Genomic DNA, 16,616 nt, shown 5'->3' on the forward strand with positions numbered 1-16,616 from the left:
AAGTGAATGGTGATCAGATGAATGGCACCATGACAGTAAAATGTAATGTAATTACTACAGAGAGACTAAGTACTTTATAAATCAGCTAGCTATGCATGAACTATAATGGAAGACCACATATTTTACAAGGAGAATGTATAGATATGAAATTATTACCATTCATGAAATAGGTTTCTATGATCACAAGGAATTGACACAGGAGCTGTAACTGGCTCCACAGGCTTAAAATGCCTAACTCGGAAGTTGTAGGGAACATAAGGAAACCACTTCAGTGATAAACACACGGCTTATTTCAAGTGCTAATATAAACAACTTTTATGATCCATCATCCTTATACATCAATGCAGATTCTGTGTTTTATAGATATTAATTCTCTAGTGCCTGTTAAATTCATAATAAATGAACATAGATGAGGTAAAGATGCTGTAATTGCCACATACAGCCAATATGGCAAAGGAGAAGTTTTTCCAAATGGGCAGATCAAGAGGCCATGACAAATCCCGTCATGGACGTGATGAGAAGTCCAGGATATGAACAACATAAAAAGCACCAAGAGTCCTTAAGCCTGAAAAGGTGCATAATAAACTTTAATGTCAGAGCCACAACAGGAATCACAGTAGAACAATGAAGTGGTCTCAGTGGAAGAGTCAGAGCAGCTTGCAGAAAAGAAAAATATCATTGGCAATGGCTACAATTGTGATAAGAAAATAAATGTTTCATGGATGTTTACAGGTGTATTATCAAAGTGGAAGTGCAAAGAGAAACATACTGTTCCTTTCCACTGCAGCTGATCAAAATCAACACTATGACTATTTAGATGTATGAGAGCTGCGTGCTGCCCTGTCAGTAGCAGGGCTCAGGGTGCTGGGACAGGCTTTTCTCTATTGTATGATATGAATCATGCATCCTACTAAGCATTACCGATGGCAAAACAGGGAGGGAGAGGGATGAGGTATGCTACTTGTCATATAGTCATGTGGTATACAGGAACGTGTATAGTATGATGCACTGATTATATGTATTTAATTTCAAGATAATTAACAAAGAAAACAACCATACAATATACTTGAAATATTTAATATGCTTTAATGGCATTTATTTTCAAAAATACATCCTGTATAATACTATTATAATGTATATGCATAATACACCTGTGAAGTTATTTTAGTTCAACAATATCCAATACAGCGCAGTAGTTTCCAATACAACAAAATTTGACAGGGAAAAGACAGGTTCAGAAGCTAACATCTGAGTCATTTGTGATTGGGGTTTTTATATTAACAATTTTGCCTAATGTTAACTCAGTTGAAAACCTGATATTTGGGCTTAATAAAGGTGAACATCTAGCTAGTGAGAGTCCTCACTACAAAGGAGATTAAATTTAGCCGTTTTAAGAAGTGATAATTATCAATTTAATATATATACTTGAGAAAATATTCTGGATGTACTTACCAGCAACAGCTAGAACTATCTCCACAAACTCAAAGATAATAAAAAAAAAAAAAAGTTTTTTTATTTCAGGGAACTTGTTTAAGCAACAAATAAGTAGATTCTTGTTTCTGTAAGCACAGGAGAAATGACAGCACATTACTAAAGGATCTATACCAGTGAAAAATGAGGCATGACTAGCAGTCAAAGCAGGGTGAGCCCCTCGGCAAATTCTGGTTACCAATGCCTAGTAACTAACATTCACCAGTTTCATCAGCATGACTGTAATCAGCAGCAAAGATTCTCCAATAGTAGTAACCTTTCAATCTTCTCTCCTAGCTCTCCAGAAGTCATTAATTTTTTGCTCATTTAACCCTATTTCCTTCATGGCTTTCCAGAGACTGATCAGCCTAGTCCTCAGTATTTTCTGTTCCATAAGCATAACTACAATTTGCTGATGTAATATTAATTGGCTCAATTCAGATACTGGTGAACATTTGGAAAGACTAACAGGCCCCAGAGACATACTCTTTGCACATGATGGTGCATCTGACTTATGTTGAACATATCCCTCGCTGCATCTACTGCAGAAAGCAAACAAACATCACTACAAGACACAAGCCAGTAACCCATTAATGCTTCAGCTGTGTTAATTGTTGCAGGATTCATCAGCTATGGTACCTGCAACTATGGGACTCTGGAATAGCTTAATTAAGTCCTCATGGATAATTTAGACAACTGCTTGGAACCCTGTCTTCTCTGTAAGGAAACTTTGATGTAGCCTTAGCCAAGAAATACAGAGATGGGAAGTTATGGACTACCTTGGAATATAACAGCCTGTGCCCTAAACCAAAGCCAATGGTAAAAGGCTTGCAGAAAGCTTTGCTCTATTAGCTTCCCACCACATGCTTGTCCACAACTCACTCACTCAGGTGATGGGATTAAAAAGTTCACAAACCATCTCAACAACTTTTAACTGTGATGGTACAGACCCAACTCCTTTAAGTTGGTGCAAAGGGTGTATTTTCTGTTTCATACAAGCAGACTGTTCACAGATTAAAATAGAAAAATCTTGTGGTGGTGTAGAGTAGGTGATAAACAATTTCAAAGATAGTCAGATTTTTGTTACTGTCAGCAAGAGCCTAAAATGTTCATACTAGCCTATTTTTGAAAAACCATCCTGGATGGTGATACATTTTGGCAGATATCCTATTGACTGGTCACTATTTCTGCACTTTGAAAAAAAACAATCAGTGAAGCCTTCAGTGGCAAAGTCCAAATGATTCTTTTCCCTCTGCCTTATGGAGGTTAGGTGCCAACAGCAACACAGTGAGTAAGGAGAACTTGAATGTTGATTACTTATGCAATTTATCAGTATTAGTGCTGATCTTTATCCAGTTTTGGGGAGGTGATGCTTGAAAATTTTTCATACAGAATTTTAGATGGCAAGGTTGTTCACACAGCAAACAAGAGTGCTCAATTTTAGCAAGAGAAAACCCTGTTTTGTAATTGCAGTACAGTCATCAGGCTTCTGAAATGCTGCTGCCCAAGTTCTGAGAGAAGAATAGTCTGTTTTATGTTCTGTAACTAGAGGAACATTTACATCCTTGAGTTGACAAGCCCAAGAGACAGACACATAGTTCTATTTGGCAATATAAGCTGTTATACTCTTTTCTCCTAACAGGCAAATTTGTTCGCCTTTAGAAATCACCAGATCTTTAAAAAAAAAAAAAAAAAAAAAGCACAAGCTTTTTCTGCCTTAAACCTCCTGGAAAAAGATCATAATGGTTTGGGTAGACTTAGAGAGACATCTACCATGAAAGGGATCAGGCTGCAGTTGAAAACAGAATTTATTCACAACAAAAATGACCCTTTCCATTTGCCTAAGCATTCAATCAGGTACAAGATCTTCTTGAAGTTCCTGCTCCTGCAGCCCCTCTCACACACTACAAGCAGCTGGAGACAGGAGTGTGGTGGTACATCTTCCCCCTGCCCCTGGTTTTTTTTCTGTCCTGTTTTTCCCCTTTACTTCGTCTGCTTTACAATCTCAGGAATTCGCAGGCCGCAGCTTTTGCGTAGAGAGTTGGTCAGTTAAGCACCCCTTAATTGTACCAGAAACTCCTACATGGCTGGAGCAGAAAGCGGCCCTGTTCTTATCAAGATTCATATTATGGCTAACGAGGGGAACGAGAACAAACAGCTACCCTTGACAGCCTTGAAACAGGGTGGTATCATCACTGCTGGAATTCCAGCAACAAGCCGACCCGAATTGTGGCTCGGATGGAAATTTACTGGTGATTAAAGTCAATCATCTCACAATCCTATAAACGGCAGTCCTAAGTGAGGCCCTTTGAGCTCTCCTGGACCACCACGGGCCGTACCAGCATCTCCCTCCGATCAAAGCGTCGCTCGGAGTCAGCGAAACTTAGCAGATATCCGAAAGTCTGCTGCTACCAGAACTCCATTGCCGGAGATCGACAACGGAGCCTGGGCTGCTGATATTCTTCACTCCTCGAGACTCTACTCTTGCCCGTTGAGAAATGCCAAGGCATTAGACGTGAGTATTTCACTAAACTCGAGGGGAATTTTTAACAGGTATACAATTTTCATATATGCATTTATAGTTGTAAGTGTGCATGCATGAATCAATTTAAGTAGTTTGTAGACGTATGATTTAATTTTAAAAGGAGTTTTATATTGCTGTATTATTCTTATAGCATTACTCTCCTAAACCGTTGACCAAGTCTGAGACTAGGAGTGGGCCCAGCCGCACCTAGGCTCCTCTCTGAGAAGGAGTTTAGAAAGCAAGGGGGTCTAGTCTGAACCTTGTGACTCAACGGCAGGGTCTCCTTTCACCCCCCCCCCCTTTTACCTTTATTCCATATATACGCAATGCTTTTATGAATCAACTTGTTGTGATTTAATTCTCTTTTTTGTGCTTCTGTGTAGTAATAGAGTGAACCTTGCCATCTTCGAATCTGTAACTAAGTCACTGTTTGATCAATTTTGTCTAATCACTTTATTAATCATTGATGATTGAGTGCTATTGAAAATACTATAATCAAATTCTGCAATTCGCTATAAGTAAATTCTAACTGTTACTAAATCAAACTGTGTAAAGTCACTCATTCATAGTGAATCGACATAATCAGCAGGATTCACAAACCTGCATTCGTGACAAGGAGACAACAATTGCATCCAGTAGAACCCAAGCAAATTCTTTGCTTTAATGCTCAAGGGGACAGCAAGGAATTTATGTAACAATGTGGTCTCCCTCGCTCATATTCTGTGATGCTTCACAAGCCTGAAGTCCTTAGTTTTGAGGCTGAGTCCGGATCTGTAAATCCAATGTTAAATTAATTGTGTAAGTGCAAAGCTTATTCTCCAGTTCCAGAAATGCTCCTGTGCAGCCCAGGTTGGTCAGCAGTGGCACATTAACCAGCTCTGTTATGTACATTTGCCAGTACAATCTTGTTTGCCACCAATTGCATTCTCTACACTTTTAGAAGCTGGTGAGTCTCAAGTAGCAAGCTCGCAATTTCTGTGCATCTGTTCCGCAACATGAGTGTTTGGGCTACAATCCTGGGGGACACTTCTCATTGAAGTCATACCTGTATCACATTTAGCCAATCATGTCGCTCGTGTTTATCAGCAATGCTGAATGTGATACTGTCCTGATTTCGGCTGGGATAGAGTTAATTTTCTTCCTAGTAGCAGGCACAGTGCTGTGTTTTGGATTTAGGATGAGAAGAATGCTGATAACACACTGATGGTTTAGTTGTTGCTAAGTACTGCTTATGCAAGTCAAGGACTTTTCAGCTTCCCATGCTCTGCCAGGTGCACAAGAAGCTGGGAGGGGGCACAGCCAGAATAGTTGATCCAAACTGCCCAAAGGGCTATTCCATACCTCATGACGTCATGCTCAGTATAGAAACTGGGGGGGGTTGGCTGGGGGGAGCGATCGCTGCTCGGGAACTGGCTGTGGTGGTGCACACCCCCCCCCCCCTTCCTCTTTCTCTTCAACGGCGTTACGCTCTCAGGAATTCCAGGCCGCCGCTTTTGTGTAGCGAGTTGGTCAGTTAAGCGCCCCTTAATTGTACCAGAAACTCCTACATGGCTGGAGCAGAGAGCGGCTCTGTTCTTATCAAAATCTTCGTATTATGGCTAACGAGGGGAGCAAGAACAAACAGCTACCCCAGACAGCCTTGAAACAGGGTGGTTACTGGAATTCCAGCAACTACCGATCCGAACCGTGGCTCGGGTGGAAATTTACTGGTGATTAAAGTCAATCATCTCACAATCCTATAAACGGCAGTCCCAGGTGAGGCCCTTTGAGCTCTCCCGGACCGCCACGGGCCGTACCAGCATCTCCCTCTGATCGAAATGTCTCTCAGAGTCAGCGAAAACTAGCAGGAGATCGACAACGGAGCCTGGGCTGCTGATATTCTTCACTCCTCGAGACTCTACTCCCACCCGTTGAGAAATGCCAAGGCATTAGACGTGAGTATTTCACTAAACTCGAGGGGAATTTTTAACAGGTATACTATTTTCATATATGCATTTATATTTGTGAGTGTGCATGCATGAATCAATTTAAGTAGTTTTATAGATGTATGATTTAATTTTAAAAGGAGTTTTATATTGCTGTACTATTCTTATAGCATTACTCTCCTAAACCGTTGACCAAGTCTGAGACTAAGAGTGGGCCCAGCCGCACCTAGGCTCCTCTCTGAGAAGGAGTTTAGAAAGCAAGGGGGTCCATTCTGAACCTCGTGACTCAACGGGAGGGTCCTCCTTATCCCCTATATACGCAATCCCTTTATGAATCATTCTAACTCAGTGTGATTTAATTTTCTTTTATGCGCTTCCGTGAATTCTAGCAGCTTGCTTAAATAAGCCTGAGAAGATCCTATGAGCAGGAAGAGTCTAGTGCTGCAAAGCTGGAAGCTTAAGCAAAACTTCCAAGTTTTCTTGTTCTTTCGCACCTTTTTGGAGTGTGGCTGATGTTCACTAGCAAACTTAGTTGATGGTGCTGCAGAATGTGTACCTGCTCCAGTGCCCGCATGGATTGTAGTTCCGCATTACAGCACAAGCTGATAGTAGATGTGGCACTTGGGGACATGGTTTAGTCTAGTCTACCCTTGATTGGTTTAGTGTGGACTTGGTAGTGTAGGTTAATGGTTGGACTGGATGATCTTAAAGGTCTTTTCCAACCTAAACGATTCTATGATTCTATGATTCTATGTAGTAATAGAGTGAACCTTGCCATCTTCGAATCTGTAACTAAGTCACTGTTTTGATCCATTTTGTCTAATCACTTTATTAATCATTGATGATTGAGTGCTATTAAAAATATTATAATCAAATTCTGCGATTTGCTACAAGTAAATTCTAACTGTTACTAAATCAAACTGTGTAAAGTCACTCATTCATAGTGAATTGACATAATCAGCAGGATTCACAAACCTGCATTCATGACACTGGCTGGGTGTTGGTCGGTGGGGGGTGAGCAATTGCATTGTGCATCACTTGCTTTGTATATTATTATTATTACTATTTTACTTTATTTCAATTATTAAACTGTTCTTATCTCAACCCAGGAGTTTTTCTCATTCTTACTCTTCTGATTCTCTCCCCCATCCCACTGGGGGGGGGGGGGGGGAGTGAGCAGCTGTGTGGTGCTTAATTGCCAGCTGGGGTTAAGCCATGACAGCTGCAGTAACTTTCACCTTTAGAGCTACTCAATGAGACAGATTCTTCAAACACTGATTCTTAGATTCTTCTACATTTGTGTGCACATAATACACAGTAAAAACTACCTGGCATACAAAGAACTACAAAATCTAAGTAGCAAAATCTTTGTAGAGTTTATACTTGTTGCAAAAAATAATGTGGGCAAAAAGGCAGATCACATGCTACTTGGTACACAATTATTTATCAGAGTAAACATAAATACCACAGGTGACTATTTACCCTGAACACTCCAGAAAAATAATGAAGAAACCGTGAAAAAAAGCCCAGTAGCCAAATAGTCGAAGCAGCAAGCTGTATCAGCATGAACAGTAGATGACTGGAGGAGTGTGAAGGCAGCAACTGGAGGTAGATGGCAATGCTGCCTTGTATTGCACAGAAGGGTTACTTCAAAAAAGTAACCCATCATCAGATTTAAGAGTGATGATTAAGAGCTTTATAGATAATTGTATATAGTAATGTGAAAAATACCATTGTTACAAATTAGCAATAGTGTGGTTAAGTAATCAGATTTCTTAATTTATTAGTTACTTAGTAATGTGTTGCATAAGCAATAAACATTGTAGTCTCTTAAATCAGTTACTGTCAATCCTGCAATTTAAAGAGGAAGAATGGGACTAGAACTAACAAATAAGTAGTAAAAAAAAAAATCCCATGAAGTAATAAATTACATAGGCAACAGCCTGAAATTAGGACATGAAACTGAAAGGCACATCATATTAAGGTGAGGAAAGCAAAATCACATATTATAATCAGGTCTAGCTAGCCAGGCAACAACACAGCAGAAAAGTTCATGGGGATTACATTATATCACAAACTAAAAAGACTCTGATGGCATTGCAAGAAGACATAAAACCTGTAACAGATTTTTTTTTTCCTTTTTAAATGACAGAAGTGTTGTTTGCATGTGACATTAAAAGGAATTAATTTATGCTATTTGGCTCAAATGAAGTCTCACCCAAAATACTATACACAAGGCAATCCAGAGGAGACCAGAAAAATAGTAAGAGCTTTAGAAAACATAAATCCAGGCCTTTCAGCCTTTTCTTGCAAGTTATTTAGTCAAGAAGAGACTTTTTGTAAAGCATAATGGTTTTTCAAGTTGTGAGAGTAACACTGTTACTGCTGTAAGGGTCTACAGACCTACACAGGATATGGTTTACAGGTAAACATCCTTTATTAGCCCAATTAACATATGGAAGGGAGAGGAGTTAAGTAGGCAAATGACTATAAAAGAGCCTTTGGGCATCTTGCCTTCTCCTCACCTCAGCTATATAAGTTTGGCTACTAAAGGGCTATTTTTCTACCTGAAGATCTTGTATTTCTAATTTGTAAAACATTTTTGGAGACAGCACAGCAATCGGCTGTCTTTCGCAGAGAAGCCTTAAAGAATAAGAAAATAAGATCTAACTGTCAACAACAATAATTTAGGCTGGATATTAGAAAAACAATTTCTAGCTGCTTGGGAATTGAAAAAACACAGGAACAAATTAATGCATTAAATTGCAATAATTTACTTTGTTTGGCATACTAGGGATAGGCTACAAACATTCTCCATCATGGAAAGTGTAAGCATTTAACCTTGCCTCACTGAAGACAGTAAAGAGACAGGTCACTTCCCAATTCTATGATACAATACAATACTCAACTTTCTAAAAAAACATTGGTGAAGTTTGTCATCTAGTAGTCATAATTAAGAAAAAAATACTGGTGATAATCTCAAATGCAAGAAAAAGTAGCAAGAATATTTTAATAGTACTTTTTAATAAGTAGTCATTCATTACTTGCATTTACTGATTTTCAAATAAGAAAATATACATGAGAATAATTATAGTTTTAAATGCTATACCAAAATGTTAATATTATAGGACCCATTAATCAACCAAACTAACTTTCCTTTTCTTTATGTGGTTTTATAATTTTACAGTATTTCCATATACACAAAACGTACAGAAAAGGGGAGAACTATGTACTACCTAGGAACAACCCCGAGCGCCAGTACATGCTGGAGGCCAACTGGATGGAAAGCAACTTTGTAGAAAATGACCTGGGGGTCCTGGTAGACAACAGGTTGAATATGAGCCAGCAATGTGCCCTTGCAGCAAAGGCAGCCAGTGGTATCCTAGGCTGCACTAGGAGGAATGTTGCCAGCAGGTCAAAGGAGGTGATCCTTCCCCTCTACTCTGCACTGGTGAGGCCACCTCTGGAGTGCCAAGTCCAGTTCTGGGCTCCCCAGTTCAAGAGACACATGGAGCTACAGGAGATAGAGTCCAGAGAAGGACCACTAAGATGATGAAGGGACTGGAGAGCTGGGACTGTGCAGCCTGGAGAAGGGAAGGCTCGGGGGGTCTCATCAAGGTGTACAAATATCTGAAGGGAGGGTGTAAAGATGACAGAGCCAGGCTCTTTCCAGTAGTGTCCACTGACAAGGCAAGAGGCAACGGGCACAGACTGAAACACAGGAGGTTCCTCCTGAATGTAAGGAAACGCTTTTTCACTGTGAGGGTGACTGAGGCCGGAAACAGGTTGCCCAGAGATGTTGTGGAGTCTCCCTCCTTGGAGATATTAAAAAGATGTCTGGACATGGTCCTGAGCAACCTCCTCCAGGTAAGCCTGCTTGAGCAGGGGGTTGGAGAAAATGACCTCCAGAGGACCTCTCCAACCACAACCACTCTGATTCTGTGAAAATGCCCTCTTTGTCAAAGACAAATAAGGGGGAAACTGATCATATTAAAAGGTCTACCAAATGCACAAATAGGAAAACTTTTACCTACAACAAATAGGGATACTGTAAGTAAACAAAAACTATTTTCCCATCGGAAGTCTGATTTTTACATCTCAACTACAACCAATAATGCTTCTTGCATTTATCTTTCTCCTACGCATTTTTTTTTTTAAAATTGATAAACCATTTTGTATTGTTCTTCTTTAATTAAAGGATTACAAAGAACATCAATTTTCCCTCTACCTCCTTCCTTCCTAGAAGTTATTTCCTCTGTCATCCACGTGAAGAGTGTAACACTACTCTGAGCAAACTGGGGGAGAAGTAAGGAGAGATGGTCAAACTACTAAGCTATGCTCTGGTTGAATAAATAAAGGCTGGTATCTTCCCCTTCTCCTGTGCAACAACAGCAGGTCAATCTGTAGGTGGGGGTGTACGTTTTTGGGGAGGAGAGAATAAGTAGCATGTATGTATATGTATTTTAGCAACACCAGCATAATCAAACCGTGAGGACTCGTGTTGCTGAGCAGAGCAAATTCCTGATAACAAGCAGAGAAGCCAGCTGAGGGCAAGGAGTGTCTGCCTGAGATACGAGATCTGGAGGGCAGTGTTGAGAGAATTGTGGCCGGGGCTGGCACAAATGGAGCTGGCAGAAGGTGCAACTGTTTTGGAGAGTATACAGAACAGTGGTTTCCTTGTGGTCAAGGAAAGCTGGTATCCTGGTTTTGGCTGGGATAGAATTAACTTTCTTCCTAGTAGCAGGCATAATGCTGTGTTTTGGATTTAGTAGGAGAAGAATGCTGATAACACACTGGTGTTTTAGTTGTTGCTAAGTACTGCTTATGCTAGTCAAGGACTTTTCAGCTTCCCATGCTCTGCCAGGGGCACAAGAAACTGGGAGGGGGCACAGCCAGGACAGCTGACCCAAACTGCCCAAAGGGCTATTCCATACCATGTGACGTCATGCTCAGTATATAAACTGGGGGGGGGGGGGGTTGGCTGGGGGGAGCGATCGCTGCTCGGGGACTGGCTGAATGGCAGTCGATGGGTGCTGAGTGGTTGCATCACTTGTTTTTTTCTTGTTGTTGTTCCTCTTGTTGTTTTCCTTTTCACCATTTATTATTATTATTTTATTTCAATTATTAAACTGTTCTTATCTCAACCCAGGAGTTTTCTCACTCTTACTCCTCCAATTCTCTCCCCCATCCCACCGGGGCAGGGGGAGCGAGCGAGCTGCTGCGCGGTGCTTAGTTGCTGGCTGGGGCTAAACCACGACAGTCCTTTTTGGCGCCCAACGTGGGGCACAAAGGGTTGAGATAATGACAGAACTGACCAGAGCGTGTTAAAATAAATTTGTTATAAGCGTTCATTATATTAGTTTAATATTCACTGGTCACAATGCTGTTTTATTTGTTCACATTGTTGTATTATGTAATTCCTCACTCACAGTATGCATTCCCCGCAGTGCTGTTTATCACCTCTGGGAGATGGATCAGGATTATCATCTTACTATACTGCGTAACATCAACTTAACGATACGATAATATCACTAGTCAAAAAACTCATTTGGTATTTGTAGTTGGTATTGCTGTCATCTCCGTATCTCGGGCGCCATCTCTCTGAAATTATTAACAATGACACTCTTCACTTTTTCTCCTCCGAGAATCAATCTGTGGGGAAGACGAGGGGGATGCTTTCCCCCATTCCTTCACCTTCCTTCTCCTTCAGGCTAGTTACACCAGCTCTCGAGAATTCTGAATGTCCTTGGGATGTTCAAACCAGCATGCTCCTACTGCTATGTCTCCTGAATGTGGTTCAGGTCTTGTTTAGGGTTAAACAACTATTTAAAAAAATTACCCAGAGATTTGCCCTGAGGCTGGGCAGTCATGGGTAGCAAAGCATGTGGGAGAATAGGGGCAGGTACTTAGAGAACTTCACTCCTGAACAACTACAGGATCCTGATGAAGTGATAGAATGTTTGAAAAGAAAATGCTGTCGTTATTCCAAAGAGGCACAAGCCATCACACTGTGCTGGGCCCTGACTAGTATCTACCAAACACTGCTCGGTATTATGCAGCACCCTCAGGGAGAAGAGAGGGAAAAAAAACCAACAGGCACCGCAGCTACTCCAACCCCATTGACAGGCGCTGCAGCTAAACCAGGAAACCAACCCATGCCAGTATGAGTCACCCCCATACACAAGAAGAAATCTTGGAAGCAGAAATTGGCTCGTTTGGAAAGGGAAGAGGAAGCTCCTCCTAAGAGGGAACAGGAGGAAGCAGCATACTGTCTTGACAGCAAGGAGGCAGACTACTCTAGAGCAGGGCCACCACAAGAACAGGAGGAGGAAAATGAAGAACTCCTAAACAAAACAGCAACCACCAGATCGCTATCCCTGAGTGAGCTGCGAGATATGCAAAAGGATTTCAGTCATCATCCAGGCGAGCACATCATCACCTGGCTGCTCCGATGCTGGGATAACGGGGCCAGTAGCCTGGATTTAGAGGGTAGGGAAGCCAAGCAGCTGGGATCCCTTTCTAGGGAAGGGGGCATTGACAAAGCAATTGGAAAAGGGGCACAAACCCTCAGCCTCTGGAGGCAACTCCTGTCAAGCGTGAATGAAAGGTATCCCTTCAAGGAGGATGTTATATATCGCCCAGGCAAATGGATGACTGTAGAGAAGGGTATCCAGTACCTGAGGGAATTAGGCGTGCTGGAGGTGATTTATAGTGACCTGAACAATGAGCAGTTACCCAAAGATCCAGATGAAGTCAGGTGCATACGACCCATGTGGCGGAAGGTGGTACAAAGTGCACCATTGTCACATGCAAACTCATTGGCAGTAATGATCTGGAAAGACGGAGGGGGGCAAACATTGGATGAATTGGCTGGCCAGCTCCAGCAATACGAAGAAAGTATCTCTTCCTCCCTTGTCTTGGTGGTGGAGAAACTGTCCCAGAAAGTCCAGCAACTAAACGAGGATAGATCCTACTCCCCACCTGTACGGACCAGTATCTCAGCTATTAGGACTAGGCATTCCTCTGCTCAAGAGAGAGGATAGAGTGGATACACTCCACGGGCCACCCTGTGGTTTTACCTGCATGACCACGGAGAGGACATGAGGAAGTGGGATGGAAAATCCACCTCGACCCTAGAGGCATGGGTGCGTAAGTTGCAAGGAAAAACAATCACAAAAGGCGGTTCTTCCAGGAAAACTGCAGCTCCAGTTTCCAGTGAGCAGTTCCCCAGACAGAGTAAGAGGGCTAATTCTACTTCTGATCTCAGTCAAGGGACTCTTGATTCACATTTACAGGAAGTGAACAACGAATACTGTGACCAGTGTTAGAGGGGCCCTGCCTCCAGCCAGGTGGAGGAAAGGGACAGTCGGGTTTACTGGACTGTGTGGATTCAATGGCCTGGCACATCAGACCCACAGGAGTAGAAGGCTCTAGTGGACACCGGTGCACAGTGTACCCTAATGCCATCAAACTATAGAGGGGCAGAACCCATTTGTATTTCTGGAGGGACAGGGGGATCCCAACAGCTCACTGTACTGGAAGCTGAAGTGAGCCTAACCGGGAATGAGTGGCAAAAGCACCCCATTGTAACTGGCCCAGAGGCTCCGTGCATCCTTGGCGTAGATTACCTCAGGAGAGGGTATTTCAAGGACCCAAAAGGGTACCGGTGGGCTTTTGGTATAGCTGCCTTGGAGACAGAGGAAATGAAACAGCTGTCCACCTTGCCCGGTCTCTCAGAGGACCCTTCTGTTGTGGGGTTGCTGAGGGTCGAAGAACAACAGGTGCCGATCGCTACCACAGCAGTGCACCAGCGGCAATATCGCACCAACCGAGACTCCCTGATTCCCATCCATAACCTGATTCATCAACTGGAGAGCCAAGGAGTGATCAGCAAGACTCGCTCACCCTTTAACAGTCCCATATGGCCAGTGCGAAAGTCTAATGGGGAGTGGAGACTAACAGTGGACTATCGTGGCCTGAACGAAGTCATGCCGACGCTGAGTGCTGCCGCGCCAGACATGCTAGAACTTCAATATGAACTGGAGTCAAAGGCAGCCAAGTGGTGTGCCACAATTGACACCGCCAATGCGTTTTTCTCAATCCCTTTGGCAGGATTTGGCTTAGTTGCCAGCTGGGATTAAACCACAACAGCTGGGTATATATTTTTAGAGCAGGCAAGAAGACAGGGATATATGTACATGTGTGAATGGAGAGGTGGGAACAGGATACGCCTAAAACACTGGAAAACCACTGAAAAAGAATGCCATAATCTGATAGTACTAATCCTACTGAGAAACTGTGTGCTAACAAGGAGTTCTGCAAATGGATGATGATCACATGTATTCCTTAACAGGAGCCAATTCACTTTAACAGAAAGAAAAAATGTTTGACACTTGATTTTTTTTTTTTTTTTTATTTCTTAAAAGCTGTATTGGGTTTTTGTGGCAAGGGGGTAGCTTCTGTGAGAAGCTGCTAGAAGCTTTCCCTGTGTCTGATAGATCCAATGCCAGCCAGCTCCAGGACAGACCTGCCACTGGCCAAGGCCGAGCCAATCAGCGATGGTGGTAGCACCTCTGTGATAACATATTTAAGAGGGGGGGAAAAAAACTGCTGTTCAACAGCAGCTGGGAGAAAGGAGTGAGAATATGTGAGAGGAACAACTCTGCAGACACCAAGGTCAGTGAAGAAGGAGGGGGAGGAGGTGCTCCAGGCACCAGAGCAGAGATTCCCCTGCAGCCCCCAGTGAAGACCATGGTGAGGCAGGCTGTCCCCCTGCAGCCCATGGAGGTCCACAGTGGAGCAGATATCCACCTGCAGCCCAGGGAGGACCCCACGCCGGAGCAGGTGGATGTGCCCGAAGGAGGCTGTGACCCTGTGGGAAGCCTGCGCTGGAGCAGGCTCCTGGCAGGACTTGTGACCCACGCTGGAGCAGTCTGTTCCTGAAGGACTGCACCCCGTGGAAGGGACCCATGTTGAAGCACTTCATGAGGAACTGCAGCCTGTGGGAAGGACCCACGTTGGAGAAGCTCATGGAGGACTGTCTCCCGTGGGAAGGACCCCATGCTAGAGCAGGGGAAGAGCATGAGGAGTCCTCCCCCCCTGAGGAGGAATGAGTAGCAGAGACAAAGCATTATGAACTGACCACAACCCCCATTCCCCATCCCCCTGTGCCGCTCAGGGGCAGAAGGTAGAGAAATCAGGAGTGAAGCTGAGCCTGGGAAGAAGGGAGGGGGTGGGGGGAAGGTGTTTTAACATTTGGTTTTATTTCTCATTATCCTTCTCTGGTTTCATTGGTAATAAATTAAACTGATTTTCCCCATGTCAAGTCTGTTTTGCCCGTGATGGTAACTGCTGAGTGATCTCCCTGTCCTTATCTCAACCCATGAGCCTTTGGTAATATTTCTTCTCCCCTGTCCAGCTGAGGAGGGGAGTGAGAGAGCAGCTTGGTGGGCACCTGGCATCCAGCCAGGGTCAACCCACCACAACAGCCAACTATATTTAAGGACAAATTCAGACTGCCTTTTTAAAGGTGAACACCTCATATATAGCTTGTTTGTGGGAGAAATATTTAGGGTTGGCTAAAACCAAATATACTACTTCTCAGTAAGACTGAATGAAACAATACAGCAGCTGGATGATCTACTTTCTAGATATTTCTATTCCTTATTGTAAACAGAAATGGAATGACCCACTTTATATGCAAAGCGTACATGGCAGCACTTAACTGTTTCACTTGGATAACAAAGCAAATGTGTGATACACATAGGATATCACGTACAAAGGCTTTCAGAACTCTTTTCAGAGCCTTGTAAGAGACAGAACTTAACAGTGGATATAAAATATATTTTAGGGCTTTTTAAAAATCATAACAACTGTATAAAATATAATTCCCATATATCTTTTAAAAATGTATCTAATTAAAGTATCATTGGAAATTTTTTTTAGGATATGGTAGAAGAACAATAAAGTAAACAGTGATGAACAAAAGAAGTAAGTAATCACTGATCTATTGACTTACCTTTAATGACAGGGAGCCAGCAAGAAAGAAGTGGTCCACATCAATGACAGAGGTGAGGAAGCCGGCCAGAGTGACCTCAGTAAAGTCACTTTTCTTCCTGAGTCCAATCACTATTGCCCAGGACCACATTCCTAGTATACCATGCACTGCATTACCACAGGAGGCTCGGAGCCAGTCATTTTGCTGAATAAAGGAAAACTGCATAAGTCTGTCTGCTACAAAGCAGAATATTCCCAAACCTAGACTAGAAATAACTGAAGCTGTGCTGAAAGTTTGGAGAAGAGCATGGGCCTTTTCAGTCTCAGATGCCATGGCAAAAACCATGTCACAGCACACAAAATGTAATCAGGATATACACTGTGCATTGTCCTTTGTATCATCAGTTGTTCTGTAAACGTCGGAGAACAAAAAGGAAAATATTAAAGAAAAAAAATAATCCATTAGCACAAAGCATCTGTTATCACAGCTACAACTGAGCATAAAAAACCCAATTCAATGTTTGCATTTAATATTCCCGGGGAATCTTTGATTTCCGTTAATTTGTTGACTTGATCACTACAATTCTGAATTAAAACACTTGTCCTGTTTTAATTAGAACAAGCACCTTCGTAACATGGAAAGCTCTAACTCCACTTTCTGAAATCTTCAGTTTTACAAAATAATTTGAAACATGTCTATG

At 42.5% G+C, this 16,616-nt stretch overlaps 1 protein-coding gene across 1 annotated transcript; it reads right to left on the reverse strand.

Moving 5' to 3' along the window:
• Positions 1 to 331: 331 nt before the first annotated feature.
• Positions 332 to 16,261, reverse strand: LOC104026398 (transmembrane protein 267). The gene is given in 3 exon segments (XM_075725698.1): positions 332 to 543; positions 546 to 656; positions 15,934 to 16,261. Coding segments are annotated over 3 exon segments (651 nt in total).
• Between the last annotated feature and the right edge of the window lie 355 nt (positions 16,262 to 16,616).

This window comes from Pelecanus crispus, chromosome W (genome assembly GCF_030463565.1).
Source record: "Pelecanus crispus isolate bPelCri1 chromosome W, bPelCri1.pri, whole genome shotgun sequence".
In the NCBI taxonomy this organism is placed as follows: Eukaryota; Metazoa; Chordata; class Aves; order Pelecaniformes; family Pelecanidae; genus Pelecanus; species Pelecanus crispus.